This window comes from Kwoniella shandongensis, chromosome 1, assembly GCF_008629635.2.
Source record: "Kwoniella shandongensis chromosome 1, complete sequence".
Classification (NCBI taxonomy): Eukaryota; Fungi; Basidiomycota; class Tremellomycetes; order Tremellales; family Cryptococcaceae; genus Kwoniella; species Kwoniella shandongensis.
In genome coordinates, this window is record NC_089287.1 from 347,046 (window position 1) to 362,392 (window position 15,347).

Sequence of the window (15,347 nt, forward strand, 5' to 3'; positions counted from 1 at the left end):
CGTCCTGCGACTTCTGACTACTCACATCATTCCATATTTCTCACAAGGAACTAGGTACCGCAATTTACTAGGCAAGCATGCTCCTACCTTAGCAGGAGTCCTTCGACGCATACTACATTGTCAAAGAGTTAACAAAGCAGACGCATATGGAAAAAAAACAAACGCAAAAAGATAACTTCCTGTCAGGGAATCGAACCCTGGTCCCCCGCGCAACGGTGCTTTGAATTGCTTCAAAGTGATTGACAAGCGAGTATACTAACCGTTATACGAACAAGAATTGGATGAAAGCCCTGAATCAGAACGCAATATAATCGATGCGCAGAAGAAACGATTTCATTCGATTCATTGATGGCGTCAGCATCGTATCCGGTCGTCCATTCAGTGCAGGTATAGAATCTCACTCGCATGCATGTATTACACTTTCGTTGCCGATGACAGCGGTCATCGTCGATATGCATTGTGTTGTATGAAGAGTCCGGGTAGGTCTACCAAGTTCACATAGTGAGGACTAGCCAATCCGATCGCTCGAGAATCATGCAGCCTGGAAATAAACCCGATTTGTCCCGTGCCTATTTACTACTATGTGCCACAATTCCAACTTGACCACTTTCCATTCGTCCTCGCTCGTCTCGTTCACTCGTCGGGCTAGTCAAGTCAAGTTGAGATCTCACAATCACACAACTCATCACATAGAGACCAGACCCACACTCGCTTTCATTGATCGGATACTGTATCACTAGTCACTAGTCTACGCTCACTCGCATACACACACGCAAGATGTCTTTCATTCGACCAACTGCTTCTGGATCAGCTTTCCGCGCTTTGGGCTTGGGTCTCGGTAGTAGAGGTTTACACACCTGTACGTATACGTCGGCTCTCACTCCGGACTTCCCTTCCCTTTGGCTCCCTGCCCGATGCAACGAAGGGGAAGATTGCGGTACGATGCGCAGTGAACAAGATGAGGGAAAGCGGTCGATCGTTGTTGAAGAGGGAGGAGGACAAGTCAGATGTGTTGTTGTGCGTACGACGTGCTAATCAATCGATCCCTCACACAGCTCGAGCTTTGGCAATCCGCGCATCGGGTGTCAGAAGAGATGCTGTCATCGCCGCCGATGAGACGGCTGGTTTCAAATACGTTCCCGGAGGACGTGAGTGTTGTCATCTCCCATCTTATCACATTGCGCGTCATTGGGAGAATAGGTGGTGATTGGAAGAGAGGCTGGATTCACTGGATCGAAGGAAGATTCCGTGATCGTCCCGACATTTCGATCTCAACAAAGCGTCACGATGTCCAGAGGGAGGGGTGTAGGAAGATAGGCTGTCCAGCGTGGTGTGGAGGAAGAAGCAATCACGTCCTGCGCATTCACATCGCCGATCATTCGTCTACCAAAATCGAATACTGACTATCCATCCTCTTAATCGTAGCCGTCCTCAAGGGTACCGTGAACGACGCTACCACCTTCCCCGAGCCTTCCAAGTCACACGGATCTTATCACTGGGCTTTTGAGCGACTCCTCTCTGCCGCTTTGGTTCCCATGACTGTCGGTGCTGCCGTCTCCTCAGGAAGTGCCTACGTAGGTTTTGCTCTGTCTCCCAATCGAATATTTATCACCCGCTGACAATCTACTACCTCCTCTTCCTGGTCATTTCTATCCCCTCCCCTTATCATCACTCCTCTCTATCGTTGATGGTCCATCGCTCCATATCATGTCGTCTCTCCCCCCGCGCTCACAGCCGATAATGGACGGTATCCTCGCCGTCTCACTCATCGTCCACTCTCACATCGGTTTCGACTCTTGTATCAACGACTACGTCCACAAGCGGAAGTTCCCCGTCCTCGGTCCTATCACCGCTTGGGCATTGAAGATTGCTACCGGTCTGAGTGTTTGGGGTGTCTACGAGTTCAACACCAACGATGTTGGTAAGTTGCCTTTTCCTCGTTTCATTGCGAGTCTCGGCGACATCCCCAGTCCTGAATACGGTTTACTAACATCTACTCTCACAGGTCTCACTGAGCTCGTCAGGCGAGTATGGACCGCCTAAACGATGTGCTTAGCAAGGATCAGTTCGTCGTTTGTCCGGTTTATATCGTTTTACTTTGATTTGGGATGCAGTGATCATGTTATATCATCTGAAAGGGGATGATATTATGAGTATTATATACAGGATATGGTGAAAGACGACATATAGACCTGAACAGAAGCTAAAATAAAGACAACACGGTACTTGCTATACTCTTACATCGACATGTCTCTCGCTCATCCCATACGACTGCGCTTCGCCCAATCGTCTTGAGCCGCTCCCACCGGCAGCTCACCAAGCGCGGTACGCGGTCCACCCCGATTACCTGCAGAATGTGTTGACTGGCCCGAGGACGGTTTCGTTGGTGATGCACTACATAGAGAAGCACGAGTCAGCCTTGACTACTGGCCGATATGCCGAAAGACTTACCTTCTCTCCTCATGTTCGCCACTACGACGCTTGACTCCGCGTGCACTGGAGAAGCCACTCAGCGTCACAGGCACACCTTCTTCACTCGTCCCATTCTCATCGAGCTTGAGTTGCACCCCTTCTGCGCGGAGCTTCGTCGTCGCCTTCGCTGCGACAAAGTCTACGCCTCCTGAAGGGATACGGGGCGATTCAGATCGAATAGGAGCGGCCGCGGCGTTGAGAGCAGAAGCGATAGCTTGTGCACGAGCTGAAGCAGCATTGGCGTTGGACGGTCCAGCCTGTTATCTGTCAGCTTGGTTTGTAAACCTTGTATTTCTGCCATACTCACTGCGCCTGGGTACGCAAAGCCACCAACGGCTCTCGTTTTCGACGGACCCTCACCAACCGTGCTAGCGCTGTGGATGGATGTGTCCCCGCTGCTCGGCTTGTGTGCTGCTCCATCGTGCGTCGGAGACGTATTGTTGGAAGGACCTGCACGAGAAGATTGACCTGTGCCACTCTGTTGCTGAAACTGCGGTCGTTGATTTAGTTGGCGTGATTGAGCGGGATTATTCGTGTTCGGGTGAGGAGCCTGCTGTTGACCAGTTGGGGCAGACGTGGCGTCAGGTCGATGACGATGCTGATAAGTAGGTCTATATGGCTCAGTCGGTCGTGACGGCCCAGCTTGAGGAACGTGTTTCGAGCGAGACATACTATACCACCATACGTCAACACACATTGCTGAGACCAAATGACCAACTTACTCTTCATATGGATTGTTCCCCGCTTCCAGGGATTCCAACAGCGACTCGCTAGGAATGAACTCGGCGTCAAAGCTTTCGTCCATGAACACATCTGAATCCTCTGGATCATAGACCGATCGCAGGGGTGTACCGGGAGCCGCCATGGATGTATCGCGGGCTTGCGGTCTATTTGGTTGCGGTTGTACGATCGGGGCTGGAGCTTTTGGCGCGTTATTCATGTGCTGAGGGATAGCAGAACCGCGAGAAGGTCCGGCATTTGCTCCTGCTTCAGTAAATTCGGGGCGGCGCTCGAGGTCCGCTTGATTGAATTTAGCCTTGAGCAAAAGTTCGTCAGTTCGATGCTGGTTACGCAAGCAAGAACGTGCACTCACAGCTGGGACAGTCATCTTCGCAACTGCTTTAGTGTAGTCTTTGTCGTACAAGCAATTGCCAAGGACGTTGCCGAAAGTTCTCAAAGCACGCTTAGTAGCATCGGTTACTGCTTCTTTCTTCGCCTAAGGAGGAACGAGGAAGTCAGCTACTGGCGACGATGAGGTGGTGAAAGTTGCAGCTGACCTTGTCCAAAGCAGCTCCCTTTCCTCTGATGTTTTCTCCTTGACCACATCCAACATCTTCGTGGAATGCTCCATCCTGCAGAGTGATGCGAACTACAGCTGTGATATTGCACGAGACTCGACCTTGGGCATTCTCCTCGAGCTAGCAGAAGGACCTCAGCTGTCAAGCTCAGAGCTCCGTATAATATCACTCACGTAGTCTGTATGCAGAGTGACAATGGAGGAGGACCATCCATTGAAGCCAAACACCTCGTTAGCGAGGTTGATCACTAAAGACGTTGTCAGCTATCGGCATCTCAAATGCATGATTCCGGTCGGACAACTGACCCTTCCATCCCTCGATATAGCTATGGTAAGATCAGCGTAGCCCTCTCATCTGCTTTGTTGATTACTCACCTTAGCTTCGCGCTGCCTCCCGGCCCAGGTCTGGTCGTGACGTATTCTGGACCCAGCTTCCTCGCTAAGCGAGCTTGTAACATCTGGATCCTCTCCTCGGACCACTGACTAACTCCTCCAATCTGAGTTGAGAAACTCTGATTCCCACCTCCTCCATGTTGACTGAGCCAACTCGATTCGTTCGGGTCCACACCCATACCCATACCGAAGGCTCGATTGTTCATGCGCTGTAAAGGGGTGCTGTGAGAGGGTATAGCGAGATGTGCAGGTCGTTGCAACGGTGTCAGAGGACGATGGAGTGGTAATTGAGGGATTGGTTGAGGTTGTCTTTGTTCGTAAAATTCGACCAGGTGAGCAGAGAGACTCATCGCATGGACGAGGAGGAATGATCGGTGGCGAAGCGGAAGGGAGGAGAAGCGAGAGCTAGGCGATGGTCACCGCTGAACGAAGCTCTCGGCTGTCAATGTGCGCCGAGAGATGAGCTGAGTAGACTGCGTAGAGCAAGGAAGTTTGAAAATCTTGTTGCTAGTCTGAGAAAGAAGAAGAAGCAGACGAAAGTGTAAAAAGGACGAGGTGACTGGATTATTATTGTTGTATCGATTGACGAAGTAAGTCGCGCACTCATTTCATTACGTAACTCTTCCCAAACATCACTCAAAAGGCGCGCTCAGTCTCGTCAGGTCAAAAGTGATCATCGCGACTTTGTCACTCATCCTATCCTATTCTCAACAACTCTCAGCAACGCTACAGACGATGGCCACACCTCTACCAATACCTTCGGAGGGGGAGACATCTATTTCTCGTCCTAATCCCTCGTATGATCCGCTGAAAGAGCTTTCGAAACCGTTCATTCTTGATCCGGCTTCGAGGTCTTACAAACATCAATATGCGAACATCTACTTTGTAAGACTGGTGGAGCTGAGACCGGTGGTGGAAGACCGCGCACAACAGAGATGGAATGGTGTCAGAGGTGAGCAGCTGACGGGTCCTCTGTACATTTGCGGGCCGAATGTAAGCTGATTGAATTGTAGGCAAACCACCATTATTACCCAGAATTCTGAATCTTACACGATCACAATTATGCTATATCGTCGGTACAGTCTACATGGACATGCCGCTCAAACCTAATGTCCTCGAAGACATGGCACGAGATGTGAGCTAGCACCTACTCGTGAGCCGCACAGGCTGACAAAATCGGCCATGGTAGCACTGGCTCGCACCGCCTGCCCCTCGAGCCAAGTTCTTTTCGGCGCAGGATGCCGTTCATTTAGAGGACGAGTCTGGGCGAGTAAGACTGGTAGGGGATGTCATTAAGCGAGAGAGGGAAAGAGAAGGAGGTGGACTTGTCACAGGTGAGTGCGGCTCACCATTCACATGGTCGATGAACGTATCGGAATGCTTCAGCTGATTCCGTGGGCTTGATTACTAGGTGTGATCATGGCTGCTTTGGGCATGGAGACGTCGTCTGGAGACTTCGAAGTCATCGATCTATGTTTCGCCGGACTCCCTGATGTGCTGAAACCAAGTGCGGGACCATCCAAGGTCAACGGGAAGGGTAAACAAAAGGCGGACGATGCAGACGTGGAGATGGAAGGTATGTCGTTCATACCTGTTTATCATGGCAGTTGGAGCTGAATGGCTACGTCTATAGACGACAAACAGGCAAACGGGTCAGGCGAAAAGACATGGGTGGCTTTAGTCTCAGGCCTATCAGTGGGAGCACAAGAGGCACCAGCAGATCTGAAAGCGGAATTATTGGTGGAATGGCTGATCGGAGAGGGTGGAGGACCATCAGTGAGCTTATTGTGCTCGTGGAATTCCTCGGCAAACGAGAGCTGACAGCAAGATCTCCAGGATCAACTTGATGGGGGACGGATAGCTCGGCTTATTCTCGCTGGCAATTCGCTAACCACACCGATACGAGGCGAGGATGACAAAAAGATAGTGCGTATCTTTCTGCTTCTACATACGTTCCTTCAACGCAGTGCTGATCTGATTTCCATGGTAGAAACGGTTCAATTCCCTCTCCAAACCCGTGTTCCAGAACCACCCGACAAAAACCCTCTCTGCCCTGTTATCCGATCTTCTCGCCTCATCTCTACCCATTAATCTTATTCCTGGCCCATCCGATCCAGCAGGCGCCACCCTTCCTCAACAGCCATTACCGAAAGTCATGTTTGGTGGGAAAGCAAAGACAGAAGGGTTGGAATGTGAGACGAATCCATGTTGGATGGAAGTGGGAGAGAGAAGGTGAGGCATCACATCGATACCAACATTTGGGAAGACGCAGCGACTGTACCGAGGCTGATGACATTGGGCCCTTTTCAGCTTTTTGGGAACAGGAGGTCAGACAGTCGACGATATCTTCATGTACTTGCCCGGCTCCTCAAGACTAGCAATGACAAGACGGACCCTGGAGTGGAGACATATCGCCCCTACAGCTCCAGATACATTATGTAAGCTCCCATAAGTGCATATCTGCTCGGAATTAAAGCTGATAATGTCATCGTGATATCCCAGGGATCTATCCATTCCCCGATGCTGATCCGTTCATCATCAAACATCGACCAGACGTATACTTTATAGGCAACCAACCAGAGTTCGAGACAGCTCTAGTAGGAGGTGGGTCGCGCTTCTTCATTTCACTCGCATCATAGATCGAAGCTGATTGTATCTATCTCTGCAGAACCAGACTCCCCTACACGAATCGTCCTGCTTCCGTCTTTCGCAAAGACAGGTACGATAGCACTCGTATGTCTCGAGACGTTAGAATGCAAGACGATCAACTTCGAAGTCCCAGTATGGGTAGGGGAGAAGGTAGAAGTCAAGGAAGAAGGAGAAGATGCCGACGAGAACATGGAATGAGGTGAGACGCGCAGGGGGTTTCGAGCATAGTACCTTGATAGGTAGGATGCAGTGTCTTGGTTGAGATAGGCTCAAGGGGGCTGTAGCGTACAGAACTGTATAGAGACTAACAACCACGACGACCTTCTTCGGCAACGGTCTGACCACCATGCTACTGATTGTATCCTCCTTCGTCCTCAAGCTCAAGGTATGGAGTCATGCGAAACCTCAATGCGGTTGTCAACACTTAGCACATCGTGAAACTGCCATGTCAACCTCCACCGGCCATCAACTTCTACCGGCCAAATACGCGGAAGCGACACAAATTACCAATTACATCTAAAACTTGCCAAATCCGACAAGCTCTGACACAAGGACTGTAGATTCTACTGTACTGACCGCTTAATGACCACAACAAGTTACATGACGACACAACCCTCCTCTTGAACTGGTTTACTCGCAAACCCCATCTCTGCAAATGTCTGTGGCCCTTTCCTCTTCTCCCGCTCACCCGCACTATTAGTAGTATATGTTGTACTCAAACTACCTCTTCTCTCTTCTGGGATCGGTAAGTCTGTCAAACTCGTCGACGTTGATACTCCCCCACCACCAGGACCGGAATATTGTCCTCCCACTCTCCCGTTCTGCGGACCACCGAACGGTATCGAGCTACCTATTTGTCTCCTGGGGAAAGTTTGCGGATTTATCCCCTGTCCTGTCGCAGTTCCTGGAACAGAAGTGTTGAATGCGTAATGTGGGATAGGTGGTCTTGAGGGGAAAGAGGATGATTGGGGGAATTGATACCCTCCATTAGGGATAGGTGACATGATCTCCCCCACTCTCGGAGCTGGCGACATCGGCATACGAGGTGAAAGCACCGCAGTCGGCATAGGCATCGGCGCAGCGCTCTGTGACTGTATTTGTGGCCAAACACCTTGATGTCCAGGATCATACCCGGGATTCGGCGGTGCTTGGACGGGTCGTCGCGCTGGCCTCGAAATGGAATTCCGATCTGAACGAATTTTCGCTTGTGTATGTTTTCGCATCAGGGTATCGTTCATCCTTGATTCGTGCTCGGCCATCGAGATGGAGGTAGGTATAGGTGCCGAGAGAGCAGACAGTCGAGCCGGCGCGTCAGAATTGCCAAGGTTTGCAGCCTACGGAAGGTGTGAGTCAGTGTCTGTCGAGCAAAAGGGAGACGGAATTGGAGGTGACTTGCCTTTTGATACCATTTTCTCGCTTGATCCAGATCCTTTCTACCACCCACTCCCAATCTGGACAAGCGAGCAGAGCGTTAAGTTTAGCTGGTTTCTGACTTGACTGGCGATGCACAGCCGAGGTAGTAGCTGCTCGATTGCACTTACTCGTAATAATAGCCTAGGGCAAAACAACCATTTGGATGACCTTTTCTCGCTGCCTTTTCCGCAAAAGTTCTTGCTAAATTCTCGTTCTTCGGGAAATGTCCCTCCGCGCCACACAAAAACCATTTACTCAAAGCCATATCCGCTTCTGTCTCTCCATTCTTACTAGCGTAAGTATACCAATTGACACTGACGAGCGGATCATATGCGCATCCCAACGAAGCGTGTTCGTATATGTTTCCAGCTTTGTATTGTGCTGGGGGGTAGTTGAAATATGCTGCTCGTTCGATCGATTCGCGAGATAGTTGTTGTTGAGCGAATGACGCTTCGGATGGCGAGGAGGTGTTGGTGAGAGGGAGAACGAGATGAGAGGGTATTTCGACAGGGACACAGAGCTCGCCAGCTAGTAACATCCCATAGACGTAGGATGGTTGAGGGAAATCGATAGTGGAGATTTCAGAAGCTTGACGAAGGAGCGTGAGAGCAAGTACTGGGTTCGAGGCCAGTCTCAACTGCCCAAGCAGATGGGCCATGCCCATTCGCTAAGCGAAGCGGAGCCCAAGTCAGCTTACTCCTTCATCCACAATTCCGTTGATCGACATGCACTAGCTCACTCACATAAGTACACTCGCAATCACCTCTTTTCACTCCGCGCTCATAACAATCCCTTGCTCTACCCAGATCATTCACACCTTCATAATCCCTTCCTAATCGAAACCATCCTCTGACCTCTCCTCCTCTTGCTGCAGCTTCAAAATCCTTGAAAGCCTGTCTATTATTCTTCGGTAATAGATCCGGACATAATCCTGAAGCTTGTAATCTCCCTTTGAGATACGAAGCAAGCGCGGCCGCACGAGTATTTTGACTGGTCGGAATGACGATGATGATCGGTACAGCTGATTCGAGCAGACCTAGCAGTGCTGAAGAGAGATTATGGGTCGAAGGTGAGGATGAGTCGGGATTTGTGAAATCGGTCGGACCACCTGAAGGGTTCAACTGCCAATCGACAAGACGGATGACATCTTGGGCCCAGGCGATTTGTTCGGCATCAGAAGCTCTCTCGAGCGACGAAGCGCTGTATGAAAGGTTCTCGACGGTCGGTAGTTGGAGAATCCGAGGTGGTTCGGTGGCGGTCGTGGAGGCTGAAGAGATGGATGACGAGGATGGGAATGATTGGTGGAATTGCGGCGCCATCACGTTGAAGCAGGACTTCTGGCTCATGAGATGAGCTGATGTGAATGTCAAGAGGGGCTCATGGATGGGCGGTGATGTACTAGAGCACTCGGCTAAAAAGTGTTGCCAGCAACCCTGTGGGCGAGTGGTGTAGTGACAGAAAGTCCGCCTGTCAAATGCGGTCACAAAGAATGTCAGCGAAAATTAGGAAAGAGCTTAGTAGTGTAGCATTGTAAACGTGATATAGTATGCGACACGACTACGCCGTGGGTGGCTGTCTCTGTTCGCCCAGAATCTAACCTTGATCTGAGACACACGACCTGTGCCGTGCTAAATGTTGGTCGCGCTTCACAACGAGTCGGCTCCAATGGGATTATCACGCAAGATAATAGCGTACTAGGCAGCGGAAAGTCGCTGCCTACATGCTCCATCGACGCTCTCCTTCATGCTAAGTGCAACACATCACGAGGCGTGCGGTCGTGGGTATGTGACCTTCACCTTGCTGTCTGTGCAGTCCGCACAGTTGCAGTGTACCAAAATATATTCCGGCGAAACCTTTCCATGTTCGTGTCAGGGCCCCTTCATACCGTTGACCTGCATAACTTCCTTCCCTCTTTTCCTTTGGAATGACATCCTCCGTCATGCTGCTGCCATAGTGGTGTGCTGTTACCCACCAACAATACGCATTCATTTGCCACCCAACTTCGACACGAATGAAATCACGTGAGACCACTTTCTTTGCCCCGCAATCACGATCACTCGTTACTCGTTAACGACGATCATTTCGTAGTGATACTGGTATCTCATCGCATCTCCATGAACGCCATTTAATCTACACACCACAATTCAGAATTGTTCCCCAACATACACTGTGTAATACGCAGACATGGTGATATCGAGTCCTGGGAAAGGACATCGACCATTATCGACTTCACCACCTCGGCTCGACTCGTTACCTGATGATGTGTTGGGTATAATCTTTGGTCATCTTGGTATCGATGAGCTTGTAAATTTGCGCCTTGTTGGGAGGGGTTTGTCCGATAGAGTATGTCTTCTCTCACCTACGGATACTATGTATGGGCGCAGCTAAGCTGACCCTTGCTGCTTGTTCAGGTCCTTCACCTTGGTCTTCCCCGCTATCTCAGCTCACATCGTCAATCACATCTCACCCTTCATCCCTCCTCATTTGCATGGTCACCGTACCAACTCGTCCAACATAACCACCTTATCAATCGCTCATTGACCCAACATGAATGGCACGCTCTTCAGATTGGCTCGACATGGATACAACCCGTCATTCCTACATTACATCTTACCTCTGATCGTCTAATCCTCGGAGTAGGCGGTAAACTCCTTTCCCATCCACTATATCCTCCTCGAAGTACCATCTCGTCTCACGGTGGCAGAGGGAAAGTAGTTGGGAAAGCTCGAGAGTTTCCCATCTCCCCTCGAGGAGTTGGAAGTCGAGCCGATATCGTCGGCGTAGTAGACTTACATGACAATCAAGGATCTCTCGCTGTGGCCCAATTCAACGGAACGATCCAACGTCTTTCATTACCCGAAGCAGGACCCAGTATACCCCGTATCACTGCGCGATATTCTCATCCGAGAGGGAAAGAATCGATACATACTGTTACAGGATCGGAAGGGGGTCAAATGATGATGACGACAACATCGTCAGGTTCAGCTTACTTGTATACGAATACAAGATCACCTTGGACCGAACCTTCTTCGATCAAGTTGTCTTCTAATCGAGCTTGGTCAAGTTTGCTCGTCAGTTCGCATCCAACTCTATCGCCGACTGCAATGATAGGTGTTCAGGGGTCGATAGAGTTCCACGATATCCTTCCTACAGGTTTACAACAGACTGTATCACGCCGGATATTAGGTCCGGATTTACCTCTTACTTCGTCGCCATACGATATCCATCTTCCACCTCTTGACGGATCTTCTTCACATCATCCTTCACTCCTCTTATCGGCATGGTACGACTCTCATCTCCGCTTACACGATCTCCGGACTCCATCTACCACACCCGTAGGGGTATTTATGGATCCATACACTTGGGCAGACGGATCAGCGTTCTACTCGACATGTTTCGTAGGGGAACATCATATCGCAGGTGGCGGTTCGAGACATGGTACAGTCGCTTTCTTCGATATACGTAATTCCAAGAAAGGATGGAGCTGTTTTTCTCCAGGTGGGAAAGGATCGCCGGTCTATTCTCTTCGAGGAGAAGGAGGGAAAGTATGGGGTGTGACTGAACGACGGGCTTTCGTGTTGGCTTTCGATGGATCAGGTGATGTAGAAGATGGACTAGTATTGCCAGAAGCTAGAAATGTCGGGCTTGGTGCTGGGGGAGTTAGAAATGGTAGAGATAGAGATAGAGGTAGACATGTCCCGAGTGGATGGAAAGGAAGAGGTGGGAAATGGGCCTGGACAGTTAGGTACGATGAGGAAGAGGGGAGTAAAGCGGTAGGATATGAGCATCGAGAGAGGGGTGTAACACTCTTTGACTCGTTGGCTGTAGCATAGCACACCAATGTATATAATCGGCATCTTGGGTTCATTGGCGCTGCATAGCGAAGCACGCCAGCACGTTCGATGCGTTCAGCCTACCATCCCCACCGTTCTCGGCCAATCAGTGCAGCCAGTTCAGCATGTGTGTAGAATGGCACAGCTGAATGCTCGTTTCTAGCTCGACTATCCCAGCCTGGAAGACGACAAGGTACCCTATCATCTCATGCGAACGCTAATTAGGAATACAAACAACGATTGCCTTCAAACCCTTCTTTGACCTCATTTTTTCTTCCCTCCGAGACAAAGCTATCCATTATACCCCTGCGCACCTCAATCTCAAGCCCATCATGACATCCAAGTGGCCGTTCCGACTTCTGGAATTGCGGCATACGCATTTCGTTCACTTTCATTCTCCAGTGTCTAAACGAATTCAAGATTGAACAATCAGCCCAGCTCCATATCGCAGGCATACAGCTGCACGGCAAAGGCAATCGGTGCTCACCTCTAATAATTGGTTCATCACGTCGTCAACCTCGTTGACCGATATGCCCCCACAACCAGCTGAGATCAGTCGTCGATATTTTGCAATCTGTTCGCTTGTCCCAGCCTAAAACGAACCAAACAAGTTAGCTTCCCACCTTAATGTCGATTTGTGGAAGGGGACAGCTCGCTCACCTCTGTTTGCGCCTTTACATATCTTCTTACCAACTCGCCTCTTCTCCTTCTCTTCTCCTCGATTTCCCATCTCAATCTCTCCTCTTCCGCTTGTACGACCTCCTGTCCACCCGAAGGGAGATTATGTAATTCTTCGAGATCACCCGTTTCTTCACCTGTCGACTCTCCCTTTTTCCAACGTTCTTCACGGGCCAATTGTCCCGTCAACCAAGTCTCGTATCCCTTTTTCAGACTTTCCCCTACTTTCCCTCTCAGAGTCGCTTGTAATGATTCGGATTCTCTCCTCTTCTCATCGGTTGATGCAGATTGTTCTGTCAAAGTTGAGATCACTCGACTCGCCTCTGTCACTTCCGCATGGATATTCGTCAACATCGCTTTCGCCTGCAGGATATCTCTTTCTTTGCCCTGCAATTCGGCGTCGAACGATCGGGCGAGCGATTGCATATGCGCTGTGATGTCTTGTAGACATTGTCCACCCGCTAATCGTGCCGCTTCCGTCGTGTACAGTTGCGGAGCAAAGACCGTCTTGTCGGCTAGACCGCCGCCGGATATCTGTCTAGTTGAAGACGATCCTCCGCCCGTGCCGTTAGGTTGAACGGGTGAAGACCGAAATCGCTCGTCTTCCAAGATGTAATCTTCGGCCGACTTGAAATCCCTGTTCTTCACCTTCGGGTCCGCACCATGATCCAACAAAGCTTTGACTAATCTCCTACTTCTCGCTCGAGCAGCAATCGTCAGAGCCGTTTCACCCTCCTCGTCCTGGAAGTTAATCACATCGGCCAATTCTTGGGGATAATCCGCTAATCGAGATAGTATCGTTTCCATATAATACTTTGCCGCATGTGTTTTGCCTTTCGCCAAAGCGAGATTGGCAATGTGGTGGAACACCGTTCGATTTTGTTTATCGATGTTTAGAGTGGATCGGTGTAACAGTTCGTAGAGTTCTGGGAATTTTCGCATATCGTAGTTGTTCGAGAACATGACGCTTCGCATCAGAGGTGTTTGCTCCGCGTTGTTTCCCGAGAAAATCGAAGCACCGGCAGTGAGAAGAAGTTTGACTACTCGCACTCGACCCATCGCACACGCCCAATGAAGAGCTGTGTGTCCATCATCGTCAATCCGGGAATTGGGATCGTAATCATGTGGTGGCGATACGAGGATCTGAGGTATTTGGGTAGTTTCGGAAACAAAGTAGTTGAGGATAATATCGGTGTATTGTTCTGGACCGATGGGCTCATCGCCCATACCCATGCCAAGATGTCGTGGACTCCCTTGAGGAGTGTGTACGGCACTATGACCTCTCGCTCGTCGCAGATGGGCATATTGATCTTGGTCCTCGTCCATCATAATAGCCGCGTTTCGCTTCCTTGACCCTGAGCCCAATGAATCCATTGACATGCTCATCGGCATTCCCATGTTGATGTGCATCCCCATCCCATCCACGTCCATCTGCTGTGCTCGCTCTTGGACCGCATCTCCTGCAGCACTAGCGACCGGACTGGGGGTCTCGCTACTGGAGTCGTCGTCTTCAGGTGTCGCACTTGGACTCTCTTCCGCTTCGGCTGATCGGAGACTCGTATCGACGTCCGGCGTCGAATCTTGCATCCTAGCACGAGAAGCAGCCAGCTGCGCCTGAGCTTGTAGAGCGGCCGCTGAAGTCGGACCAGTCTTGGAAGGCGTCGCAGAAGCCTCTTTGGCAGCTTTACTCTCCTTCTCCTTCTTCGTTTTTGTGGGTGGCGCAACCGCATGTTTAGGTGCGGGAGGTGGTGAGACTGACGTCGGAACGTAGTCGATCAATGGTCGTAATAGGTCCTCAACGCCGTATTGTTTCGCCAGAGCTAAACCTCGCTCGATTGGAATCCATGTACCTGTGAGTGAGGTAAAACAGAAGTCAATATTGGACTTCCAAGCGCATGTTTGGTGTAGGCGAAACTAACCTTGGTATTTTCCATAACCACCCTGCACCTTCTCGTGCTCTCCCTTCTGCACCTCTCTTTCCAACACTCTGGTTCTTTGGGGCTTGTCAAACCCTGCCACTTTCAGGATCTGCGTCGCGTTCAGATACGCGTCCGCTCGTCTTCGCATGACCGCGACATTTCGACATAACATCTCGTATACGGGGCTGTGAGAGAGTAAGGATCAGTATAAGACTTCGTTACAGTAGCCAGAAGATCTCACTCACACTCCACTGTGAAGAGAAAGGGACAGAAGACGTGATGGTCAGTATATATCATATAGACGGCTGCGATCAGAAGCCAAAACAACATACCTATATGTTGCCTGATGAGGTGTAAGCAAACTCATCAGCTCTTTTCTTCTCATCCGCGAGGATGTCATAGGACTAGCTGATACGCACCTTGAAGATGGTATTAGGGCCATTTTCCCCACCCGGGGCGACTGGTTTCTTGACCATGTCGGGAAGCGCGGGTGAAGGATTGGTTTAGGTTCTGCTTTCGGAGATCGTTCCGGTTCAGTCACTTCCAAGACAGCGCAAGGAGAGTTGTCGGTCTTCAAGCGAGTCAAATGTTCACAGTGGAGAGATACAAGCGTTTGAGATAGAGATCGAGTAATGTGAGCAGTTCTTGAATGTCCAATGTCAATGTCAATGTCTTCGCGTCCTCTGTACGGAA

The 15,347-nt window shown here is 50.3% G+C and overlaps 6 protein-coding genes across 6 annotated transcripts; 3 read left to right on the plus strand and 3 right to left on the minus strand.

The window, feature by feature from the left end:
• Positions 1-777: 777 nt before the first annotated feature.
• Positions 778-2,043, plus strand: CI109_100141 (uncharacterized protein; the record flags this gene model as incomplete). Its single annotated transcript, XM_065966728.1, has 5 exons — positions 778-859; positions 1,056-1,148; positions 1,426-1,574; positions 1,735-1,921; positions 2,006-2,043. The coding sequence occupies 5 exons, from the start codon at positions 778-780 to the stop codon at positions 2,041-2,043; spliced, it is 549 nt and encodes a 182-aa protein (XP_065822800.1).
• A 215-nt stretch (positions 2,044-2,258) lies between these two features.
• Positions 2,259-4,512, minus strand: CI109_100142 (uncharacterized protein; the record flags this gene model as incomplete). Its single annotated transcript, XM_032006868.1, has 9 exons — positions 2,259-2,394; positions 2,452-2,729; positions 2,780-3,143; positions 3,195-3,508; positions 3,566-3,688; positions 3,750-3,890; positions 3,944-4,017; positions 4,076-4,095; positions 4,145-4,512. 9 exons carry the CDS (start codon positions 4,510-4,512, stop codon positions 2,259-2,261), a joined length of 1,818 nt encoding a protein of 605 aa, XP_031858787.1.
• A 385-nt stretch (positions 4,513-4,897) lies between these two features.
• Positions 4,898-7,009, plus strand: CI109_100143 (uncharacterized protein; the record flags this gene model as incomplete). Its single annotated transcript, XM_032006869.1, has 10 exons — positions 4,898-5,114; positions 5,176-5,297; positions 5,352-5,496; positions 5,574-5,738; positions 5,796-5,938; positions 5,999-6,088; positions 6,153-6,394; positions 6,473-6,600; positions 6,665-6,766; positions 6,831-7,009. The coding sequence occupies 10 exons, from the start codon at positions 4,898-4,900 to the stop codon at positions 7,007-7,009; spliced, it is 1,533 nt and encodes a 510-aa protein (XP_031858788.1).
• Positions 7,010-7,407: 398 nt separating this feature from the next.
• CI109_100144 (uncharacterized protein) lies at positions 7,408-9,570 on the minus strand (the record flags this gene model as incomplete). Its single annotated transcript, XM_065966729.1, has 4 exons — positions 7,408-8,145; positions 8,208-8,262; positions 8,353-8,891; positions 8,968-9,570. 4 exons carry the CDS (start codon positions 9,568-9,570, stop codon positions 7,408-7,410), a joined length of 1,935 nt encoding a protein of 644 aa, XP_065822801.1.
• Positions 9,571-10,408: 838 nt separating this feature from the next.
• Positions 10,409-12,057, plus strand: CI109_100145 (uncharacterized protein; the record flags this gene model as incomplete). Its single annotated transcript, XM_032006871.1, has 2 exons — positions 10,409-10,567; positions 10,636-12,057. 2 exons carry the CDS (start codon positions 10,409-10,411, stop codon positions 12,055-12,057), a joined length of 1,581 nt encoding a protein of 526 aa, XP_031858790.1.
• A 330-nt stretch (positions 12,058-12,387) lies between these two features.
• CI109_100146 (uncharacterized protein) lies at positions 12,388-15,130 on the minus strand (the record flags this gene model as incomplete). Its single annotated transcript, XM_065966730.1, has 6 exons — positions 12,388-12,462; positions 12,545-12,649; positions 12,718-14,585; positions 14,655-14,839; positions 14,987-14,997; positions 15,074-15,130. The coding sequence occupies 6 exons, from the start codon at positions 15,128-15,130 to the stop codon at positions 12,388-12,390; spliced, it is 2,301 nt and encodes a 766-aa protein (XP_065822802.1).
• Positions 15,131-15,347: the final 217 nt, after the last annotated feature.